At 38.5% G+C, this 11,187-nt stretch overlaps 1 protein-coding gene across 1 annotated transcript in view; it reads left to right on the forward strand.

The window, feature by feature from the left end:
- LOC113624875 (doublecortin domain-containing protein 1-like) overlaps positions 1 to 8,977 on the forward strand; it is a 94,903-nt gene extending 85,926 nt beyond the window's left edge. Inside the window, exons 8-9 of the mRNA XM_027115115.1 lie at positions 6,630 to 6,723; positions 8,530 to 8,977. Coding sequence (XP_026970916.1) covers positions 6,630 to 6,723; positions 8,530 to 8,540 — 105 coding nt within the window. The 3' untranslated portion in view covers positions 8,541 to 8,977. The remainder of the gene's footprint in view (positions 1 to 6,629; positions 6,724 to 8,529) is intronic.
- Positions 8,978 to 11,187: the final 2,210 nt, after the last annotated feature.

Raw genomic sequence — 11,187 nt, forward strand, 5'->3', positions numbered from 1 at the left:
CACCTGTGCTCGCACACAGGCTTCTTGGTGGCGGCAGCAGCAGCCTTAGCGTCTCATGCCTGTGTCTGGGGTCCGCGCTTTTAGCCACGGCTCGCGCCCGTCTCTGGAGCTCCTTTAAGCAGCGCTCTTAATCCCCTCTCCTCGTGCACCAGGAAACAAAGAGGGAAGAAAAAGTCTCTTGCCTCTTCGGCAGTTCCAGACTCTTCCCCGGACTCCCTCCCGGCTAGCCGTGGCGCACTAGTCCTTTCAGGCTGTGTTCATGCCGCCTGTCCTCTCCCTGCGCTGAGACCGAAGCCCGAGCCTCAGCTCCCAGCCCCGCCCGCCCCGGCGGGTGAGCAGACAAGCCTCTCGGACTGGTGAGTGCTGGTCAGCACCGATCCTCTGTACGGGAATCTCTCTGCTTTGCCCTCCGCACCCCTGTGGCTGTGCTCTCCTCCGCGGCCCCGAAGCTCTCCTCCTCCACCACCCGCAGTCTCCGTCCGGGAAGGGGCTTCTAGTGTGTGGAAACGTTTCGTCCTTCACGGCTCCCTCCCACTGGTGCAGGTGTCGTCCGTATTCTTTTGTCTCTGTTTTTTCTTTTGCCCTACCCAGGTACGTGAGGAGTTTCTTGCCTTTTGGGAGGTCTGAGTTCTTCTACCAGTGTTCAGTAGGTGTTCTGTAGGAGCTGTTCCACGTGTAGATGTATTTCTGATGTATCTGTGGGGAGGAAGGTGGTCTCGGCGTCTTACTCTTCCGCCATCTTCCCCCTCTCCAATCTTTTTTGTTGTTGTTAGATTCTGTTTTTTCCATTGGTAATCTTTGTGAGAATTATTTCAGTCAAATGATACCGAAAGCCAGACTGGAGTGGCCTGAGAATGAGTGGGAAGAAGGGAAATGGAAACAGAGAAATGATAAAGATATTTAGCTGTGCATCAGAATAGTTAGAGGGAGATGTAAGTGTGGGAGGATTTAATTTTTAAGATAGGAAAGACTTGATCATGTGTGTCAGTGGGAAAAATCTAGTTGGGAAGGAGTAGTTAAATACGCAAGAAATGAGGGGTAAATATCATGGCTTAAAACCTGACAGCAAACATAACTGAAAGCATAGGTGTAGTATTGGCCTTAGATCGGAGCAGGGACTCCTGTAATACAACTAGAGGGTAAAGGAGAGGATGGGTGTAGAAGTAGGTAGGCTTGTAGCTTTGGTAGCAGGAAGATGAAGCTTCAGTTTTCTCTCTCATGTAGGTCATTCCATCTGCTGACAACAAGAAGGGAAGTAGGGGGCTTCCCTGGTGGCGCAGCGGTTGAGAGTCCGCCTGCCGATGCAGGGGACGCGGGTTCGTGCCCTGGTCCAGGAAGATCCCACATGCCGCGGAGCGGCTGGGCCCGTGAGCCATGGCCGCTGAGCCTGTGCGTCCGGAGCCTGTGCTCCGCAACGGGAGAGGCCACAACAGTGAGAGGCCCGCGTACCGCAAAAAAAAAAAAAAAAAAAGAAGGGAAGTAGGGGAGGGGAGGCTGGGTGGAGAAAAACACAGCAGAGATAGTTTGAAATATTTATTGTGGCAAGGAAAGGAGATATTTGACCAAAGATATGAAATAGAAGTGACTGGGCAGTATTGAGGGACCATGGAGGTTGGTGACTGTGAGTAATAGTGATAAGGATGTGTTCATTTGTGTGACTTTCTCCAGGAGCACCAGGCTTCTTGGTGTGCACACAGAGAGTAAACAGTAAGGGTCACCCAGGGTTAGGACTTGTGGCAAAGGTTATCCATGAATGAGGAAGAATGAGTAGACTGAGGAGAGATGGTGCACTTGAAGGTCAGGATGCTCAGGGGGCCAGGGTTTGTTAGTTTTGTTTGTTCGATAAGAGGGTTGGGGAGAAATTATCTTGAGATAACATTGTAAGTAACACCATTTCCCAAATTTGAGATTGTGTGATATGAGAGACTAAATTCCCAGCGCTTGAGAGGGGTCTGAGCAAATGAGTGAACTCAGGGGAAAGCTCGTTTTCTTTTAGAAGAGTTTAAGGGTCTAGTCGATTTTGTTGATTGGTGTGGGGGCGGGAGAGTGCACCATGCAAAGGTTTTAGAAATGGATGAAGAAGTTGAGGATAATATATAAAGAACAAGAAAATATAGAACCTTAAGTGAATGATGATGCAGTAGACTGAGAGTAGGAATACTTTTTCTGTAAAGGGGCAGACAGTAAATATTCTTCATCTTACAGACCATAAAGTCTCTGTTGCAACCACTCAACTCTGTTGCATAGCATAAAAGCAGCCATAGAAAATGTATAAATGAACAGTGTGACTGTTTTCCAAGAAAACTTTATTTATGGACATTGAAATATGAATTTCATATACTGTAAAAGTGTGACAAAATATTATTCTTCTTTTGATCATTTTTTTAACAATTAAAAACATACAAACCATTCTTAGCCCACAAGCCATACAGAAACTGGCTGTGGCCAGAATTTGGCCCATGGTGTGTGTAGTTTGCTGACCCCTGCTTTAGAGGATCCTTTGAAGAGATTGTGTAGGGAGGTCTAAATCTGGGGTTACATTTCTGGGCTTGACTCATAAAAATATGGTAAAAGATATCAAGGTTCTCCGTGTTTGAGGAAGATGATGTTGTTTGATCTGGTGGCTTGTAGACTCAGCTCACTTGGCCTGGGGTTATGTTGCACTAAGCATACTCTCTCACCTGGACGTTCGGGTAGTGCTAAACCAAACTCAGAGGCTGCAGACTGTGGAACCACGCCACCTCTATGGTGGCCATTCCGGAAGCTGCAAACTGCACCAGATGTGTGTGGGCGTGGAGGTGACTCCCACAACTATAAACAAATGAACTCAGCTAAAAAGAGTTTGCGGAAAATCTCTTCCCAGGTGCTCGTCAAGAGGAGTCTTGTTGTATAGCATGATGGTTTTTAGATTTCAGTGTCAGAAGAGTTCTCTACAACCTAAGCTATAAGAAATTAACAACAACAACAAAAGAAATATTTTAACAAGCTTAAGGGGTACAGATTAGTGGAAATGGTATTTTAATTAACCTTAATATTATAGCAAGTTGGCACTGTTGAATATTTTTCAATTGTGAATTTTAAGAATGACCTTACAAGTAGAGGCTTCATTTCAGGGCTTTTGACAGAAATTTATATTGATACTAATTCATAGCACTGATAATTTACTGTGAGAAAACGATTACTGAAGGTTGGCATTGCTTAAACACCGCAAGGATCTTTCATCCTGAAAGTAGGAGAGAATGACAGTGTTGGTGATGCATTATTAATTTCTAATGTATCTGATTTTCTAATGCCAGTTTTTAAACTCATTTGACTCTTAAAACTTGGCTTGCACAAACATTTTTACTGATGTTTTAGCAATGAAAAGCAGAACCTTTGAGTTGAAAAGCCAAGTGATTTTACTTGGCTAATTCTTTTAAGACTCAAAGGCAGCAATATTTGAGATAATTTTAAAAATCAGAAATTTTAGTTGAAGTAAACGGGACTGTCTTTAAATAGCTCATATTTTATTTAGTTTAACTGGTAAATTATAACTTTGGAGGATGTTTAGGTAATTGAAGCTTCACTAGTAACTAGGGGATATAATTTGTACTAAAGGGATTCGTTGCACTTTTAAATAATAGATTTGTAATCTTAAGAAATTGAGAGCTAAACATACAAAATGGAAAGATGAAGAAAGTGGTGATCCTGAGGAGGGGGTTGCATCTCTTTAGGGTCTATGGGACCAACTGTAGATTCTTAGTAATATTCAGAGGTGATTGGCTAAGGAAGAATGCATACTGAGTTAACTCCTTTGAGTATTTTTGTCATTGGTGATGGTAAAAGATAATCTTTGGGCACAGAGTCACATGGAAGAAAGTGATGAATAGAAGAATTTTTCTAGTCAGAGACTGTGTTAATTACTAAAAATGTGTAGATCCCCTGCCAGTGTCAGTCTGTATGTTCCACTATCCTTTCTGTCTCAAGTCACAGACCAAACTGCAGTTTCTTCTCCTAATACCCCCTCTCTTATATTTTGAATATTGTTTTCTGAGCATCTTTAATAAAAGTTTGAGTCCATTAGATGGGAGACCTAGGTTAACTTGTGTGTAGTAGTCATTAAAGAAATTAACCCAAGAGGTTAGGAGGGAAGGCAGGAAGAATAAGGTTTAGAGAGTTGCCAGAGTTATTACCTTATTTGTTTGAGTAGCAAGGACCAGTACCAGCCATGGGCAAGCTGGCTAGAGAGAGGTAGGAACAGTGATATCAGAGGGCCGTTCTAAGTTAGGGAGCACTGTGTCTGACTTATGAGGACACATGACATTGGTCCTCCTGCACTGACATACTTCAAGTAGGCAGATTGGAGGTCAGTGGATTTGCTCCACGACAGTGCTTACAGTCACTTATGAAGTACATTGCAAGTACCTTGTTTTTTAACTAGGTAAAGCTAGTTAAGGCTACTGTGAATATTTCCCTCCTAAATTAGACGGTTCAAGATTATTCCTATAACTTTATCTTTTTTTTTTTTTTTTTTTTGTCAATACGCGGGCCTCTCGCTGTTGTGGCCTCTCCCGTTGCGGAGCACGGGCTCCGGACGCGCAGGCTCAGTGGCCATGGCTCACGGGCCCAGCCGCTCCGTGGCATGTGGGATCTTCCCAGACCGGGGTATGAACCCGTGTCCCCTGCATCGGCAGGCGGACTCCCAACCACTGCACCAGCAGGGAAGCCCCTATAACTTTATCTTTAATCACGAATAGTCTTCTTGGTTTTGAGAAAAACAGCAGCAATACATACTTTCTAAAAATTGCCCAAAGCTCTGGATTGCAGCTAGAGTACAAGAAACACACACAATCCTGTAAATGCCCTTGGGAGTATGTGGCATGTGGGAAAATTATTGGTCATGTTCAAGGGTGGAATAAAGGCTGAGAACGTCTGATATAATCCAGTAAAGGTCAATTTGTCAGATTAAATTAATCAGTTAAATATTTGCCTTTTAAATGCAACACATCACTTGATACAGCAATTAGGATGATAAACCAACTGAGTCACAACATTTGGAAGTTGTTCTCCAGACTGAAAGGAAAGTACAATTTTGCCTCTACGTATACATGAAGCTGTTTAAATATGTCTGTTGTCACAAAGAAAACGGGTTGATTGGGCTAGAGCTAGGATTACAGGCTCCAGTTTTAAAATAGGGATAAAAGTGAGCAGAAATGGAGGCAGGGTGATATCAGTAATCAGAAAATTTTTTAAACTATATAATCATATAATGAACGTTGTCCTTCAGCAGTTCTTGGTTATGTAAAAGCAATATGTTACAGCTATGAACAGTAAGAATGGAAGACAAAGTACGTTCAGTTTGGATTTGGAATATATTATGGACTTTTAAATGAAAGTGGCAAGGTTCATGTTTTGGGAGTCACTTCCAAAAGCCTGATAACAGCCTGCCCTCAGGTTCCTGATACTTCCCAACTCCCCTCTGTTACTTTAATTTTTCTCATCTTGTGAGTAGAACTGTCTCTCCAACTGATGCATGTTTAAGTCTTCCCTGATGTTAGAAAGATGACTGTTACACGTTTATAAGGGCTATATCAAGAACGGGTTGAGAATGAAATAGTGCCATTTGCAGAGATGGACCTAGAGACTGTCATACAGAATGAAGTCGGAGAAAAACAAATATATAATATCTCTTATATGTGGAATCTAGAAAAATGGTAGAGATGAACTTATTTGCAAAGCAGAAATAGAGTCACAGATGTAGAGAACAAACTTGTGGTTACCAAGCGGGGAAGGGAGGAGTGGGATGAATTGGGAGATTGGGACTGACATATATATACTACTGTGTATAAAATAGGTAATTAATGAGAACCTACTGTATAGCACAGGGAACTCTGCTTAGTGCTCTGTGGTGACCTAAATGGGAAGAAAATCCAAAAAAGAGTGAATATACATGTCTGTATGAATGATTCACTTTGCTGTATAGCAAGAAACCAATACAACATTGTAAAGCAACTATACTCCAATCAAACTAATTTAAAAAAAGAACAGGTTGAGAAATTGAAATATTAAGAGAAGGACTTTAGCATATTAGAAACCATTAAAAGTGAAGCTCTTCAAACTCAGGCTCATGCAAAACCTTGGAAATGTGGTTTATTAATTCCAATTTTTAGCATCCAAAGAACATAAGTTATCAAGGTGAACTGTGATCAGACTGTGATATTTATAGTTTATTTTTAGATACTTGGAAAGACTTTAAAAGCTAAGGAAAGTACCTTAAAACCTAATCTAAAACACAATATCCTCCCCATTGTAAAATAAATGAAAAATATAGAAAATAGCAGGAATAATATAAAAATCTCCCAGAGTTGTACCATTTATTAAATAATGTATAACTACTTTTTAATATTCCTTATATCTCCTTTCTCTTTTTATTAATATTTTTGTGTGTGCTCGAAGTACAATTGCAATCTAACCATTTTAACTGACTTTTTCCATTTCATATATTAGAAACATTTGATAAATCATCAAATTTTATTTTATAATATAATTTTAAATACCTATATAGTAGAGAAAGGACTTTAAATGTGTATTCAATTTCATTAGAGCTAACTGTGATAAATTATTTATAAGGTATTTTTTTTTCTGTGTAGGTTTTAGATATTTGCACAATGAAAATGAACCTAAATTCACCAGCCAGATATCTTTATGATTTATATGGCAGGAAAATTAAAGATATTTCGAAAGGTAAGTGGCAAAGATTTTGTAAACTATGTGATACTATTTCAAAAGGCATTTATATAATTTTGTTTTTACTTTATACATTTAAAAGGAAAAGATATAAAAACTGGTTTAATTATGTCATTCTTATATGAAGGGAAATCATGAAAGAGTATTAAGGTTTGGGGACTCTTTTATTTCATCATGTTTTAGTCCATTTGGGCTACTATAACAAAAACACCATAGATCAAGTGGCTTAAACATTAAGCATTTATTTCTCACAGTTATGGAGGCTGAGAAGTACAAGATCAAGGCACTGGTAGATTCTTTGTCTATTGGGGGCCCTTTTCTGATTGATAGATGGCTGTCTTCTCACTGTGTCCTTAGATAGTGGAAGGAACAAGGGCACTCTCTGAGGTCTTTTATATAAGGACACTAATTCCATTCATGAGGGCTCCACCCTCTTGACCTAATCCCTTCCAAATACTATCCCTTTAGGGATTAGATTTCAACATATGAATTTTTGGGGGTCACAAACAGTCATCTAAGCACAGCACAAGCTTAGATTTTTAAAAAAATGATGGGTATTTTAACCTTAGCAAGCCATAACTTAATAAACAAAAGTAATTGATATATTTTCATATTTACAATTTCCATGGTATACAGCTTTCCAAAGAGAAAGACAAGAAATTGTACTACTTCGTGCTCAGAGTTTTTTTAATGTTTTGGTTAACTTCTAGAGGTTTTTTAAAAGTCATGAAATGTGCTTTAAAACAATTTTATTGTATGTCTTTGTCAAAATAAGAGACCTCCCTCTATATTTCTAAAGGCACTGACTTGCCAGTCTTTGAAAGCAAAAATACATGATTTCACATCATTAAATTACTGTCAGTAGTAATTACTACTATTACTTTACTTTTTACTATTTAAAAAATTTACTTTTTATTTCTTTAGTAGTAATTAATATTACTTTAATAGTGCCACAATTAACACTATTAAATGTGCTACTGTATGGTCCTATCACTTCATTTAAACCTTAACTTCATATACCTGAAGAGGGCCAAAATCTTAAGTAGCATACTTAACTGCAAGGCTAGATACAGACAACTGTAAGTGATTTGGGGATATAGCTCTACTGGATACTCCCATTTGTTTCCAGTATTCTTGCTTGTATTGTATAAAAGCAAACTTTCCTGGCTTTATCATCCTTAATTAATCCTATTGAGTGACCACTGATATTTTGATACTTACTGTTTATAACGCTTAAAATTTTTTTTTACTAAGTATCATATATGTGTGTGTGTATTTAGAAACCAAATCTATTTTGCTTTATTTTTAATGTTTGTATTAGATATGAGCATTATTTTTCATTTTTTTAGGAGTTTTCATCTGAAGATTTTAAAGCACTTGTAGACACTTACGCATTATCTAGAAGCATTAGTTATTTACCTCTAAGACATAAGTACCACAGAGAATCCTTCCTCATGGTCTTTTATGGGGGAGTGGGGAGAGTAACATTATTAAGTTGATTTCTTACTTCTTACATTTTTGTCCCCTCCCCCATCACATAGGCTTAAATTTTCTGTATGATAAACAATATTATATAATCGCTCTTAAACTTGCATTAATAAAATAAATAAATAATGCATTTTCTTAAGACCCTGTCTAGCTTTGAATGATTTCCATCTCACCTAGAATTAAAAAATTATATTTGACTAAATTGCTAGAGTTGAAACTCTAAGGAACCCTGGTTAAGATGAAAGATTAAATTTAGAAAGTTGATTTTTTTTTCCCTTCCCAAATGTGGTATAATAGAATTACTCATCAAAACAGAAAAGTTCTGACTCTGAGGTGTGAGACTTCATGGATGCCAGAGGCATTCAGATTCATGCCTCATGCTTCACGTTTCCCAGAAGTGTGCTATTATCACATTTTAATGCATGCCTTGCCCTGTGTTTTTGCATACTTATAGAAGCTTATGCCAGCTGAAATTAGCCTATGCAACTACTAACATGGGGAAGCATAACAAGCTCACTGGACTTAAAATACTTAAAGAAGCTAATCCTGTTGGAGGAACTTCCAGTGTGCAGCACCCTAGTCACTTAACATTAGGTTTCTGCATTTCTTTTTTCTTTGTTTGTTAGTATAATTTTGTGCATCAAATGATTGAGATCCCTAAACTTTTATGTCTGATAGTCTTCTGAACTTTAACTTGGGAAAGGTCAAGTATTATATGAAAGTTATCTTTTACTTTAAATAAATGCTAACATTCTGATTTGATATATGACTTCTTTTTGATTACTTGCTCTGTATCAGATCAGAAAAAGTCATTTAATAATGTTTAATATTAATATCACAGCAATTATCTATTATTTTTAAGCGCAAATTAGAAGCGTAATTGTACCAAGAACTAAAAGTAACAGATGTACAAAATAGAAGATTTTCTCCTATCTGTTGCTTCTTTTTTGGGATTAGATATACTTTCAATTGTTCCTCCTGTGCTGTGAGAAATGAGTACATTTGACATGACATTAAACCACTTTTTTTACTTTATCAAGTCTAGTAAAACCTTTTAAAACACGTAGGATTTACAAATCACTTGTGTTTTAAAATTTCTAGACCGTAGAAGATTTTAACAAAGAAATCTATATTGTTACATGTGGAAAAGTTCTTTAGTTGTGGCTCCTATGTTTGTCTATTCTTTTGAGAGTATAAGAGAACTACCCACTGTGTAAACATGCCATATTCCTATATATGGTCAACATGCTGGTACAGCATTTCTGCTAGAGCATAAAATAAGTGTGAAAAATGCATTCTGCAAAATTAAACCCTCAAAAATAACAGTGCTGTGAGAAAAATGGGTTTGAGGAAGACCAAAGTCCATGCACTTTTAAAGCGAGAATACTAACTAAAATAATAATTATTAACTTAGGAGATAATATAAATAGCCCAGGTAGGCATCTCAGAGTGCTGCTTCAGAAGATATTAAAGCTGCACTAAAACAATAGAATGTGTGATAATGCAGACGAAAGTCAGCTGGAGGTTTGAGCCAGTGGGGCTTCTTTAAAGAAGGCACAGGAGGAAGCAAAACTCCCACAAAGAGTAATGCAAGGCATAGGGTGCACCTTTCTGGGGAGGGAGCCCCGGTGCAACAGCCAAGCTAACGTCTTTTATCTTCCCTGCTAAAGAATAGAATTCTCCTACTCTGTTGGCCTCATTTGCCTAGGAAAAAACACACATTCACCAACCAAACTTCTATATCTTACTGACATCCTTCCCCTATTTACTAATCATATATGAGCTACCTGGTGTTACAGAAGGACATAGTAATGGCAGAACACATGTAGATAGTATCAGAGTTTGATGAAGTTGTTTAATAACACTCTTATTCCCCCAAACATTCCCCAACTTTTTGTTATCTTAACTTCTTTAGCTTAATTATTACATTATGGTGAACCAGGGGAGGCACTCCCCCTCTTGTGGAAGGAGATACTCAGTCTCTTAGGACCTTTATGATGCTGCTATTCCAATAACCAAACCTCGCTCCTTTGTGGAAACTTCTAGGTCATGGTGGGTAGTATGAAATTTACCCTAGAAGATTCTGAAATGAGTTAGAATAGTACATTAATTAAATTGGATCCAAAGCCATGCTATGGAACACTAAACATTCATTTTCTATTACATTTTCTACCTCAAATTAGCTGTCCAAAATAGCTATATATTCTTTTTTTAAAATTAATTAATTAATTAATTTAGTTTTGGCTGCGTTGGGTCTTTGTTGCTGTGCGCAGGTTTTCTCTAGTTGTGGCAAGCTGGGACTACTCTTCGTTGCGGTGCGCGGGCTTCTCATTGAGGTGGCTTCTCTTGTTGCAGAGCACAGGCTCTAGACGTGTGGGCTTCAGTAGTTGTGGCTCATGGGCTCTAGAGTGCAGGCTCAGTAGTTGTGGCTTGTGGGCTCAGTAGTTGTAGCACACAGGCTTAGTTGCTCCATGGCATGTGGGATCTTCCCAGACCAGGGCTCGAACCCGTGTCCCCTGCATTGGCAGGTGGATTCTTAACCACTACGCCACCAGGGAGGCCCCTAGCTATATATTCTTAAACAAGTTCTTCAGAGAGTCTACAGTGAGATCAACTGACACGATTAACATATTTCAATCACAAAATTCTAATAACATACCCTGAATTTGCATGTTCTCTTGCCCATTATCAATTTTTTGTAAAGAAACCAAATTTGAAGAATAAAATTTCAAAGAAGTTAAAGTCCAAAAGTTTTAAGTCCACAAAGTGAATTTCATAATCAAATAATCTTACCTTTGTGAGTTAAAATCCAATAAAATTTCAAACTTCTCAAATTAAAACTCAAAGAAATTGAAGTCCTTCCTATTTTATTCTTTCCAGTATCAGCCAGATGGCTTCTGGATGCCTGGTCTGAGCTGGAATTCCTATAACAGCTACTGTCTGGGCTCCTGCAGTGGGTGTCATCCTTCAGGA

Source organism: Aethalodelphis obliquidens, unplaced genomic scaffold (assembly GCF_003676395.1).
Source record: "Aethalodelphis obliquidens isolate GAN/ISIS:26980383/991018 unplaced genomic scaffold, ASM367639v1 scaffold14, whole genome shotgun sequence".
Classification (NCBI taxonomy): domain Eukaryota; kingdom Metazoa; phylum Chordata; class Mammalia; order Artiodactyla; family Delphinidae; genus Aethalodelphis; species Aethalodelphis obliquidens.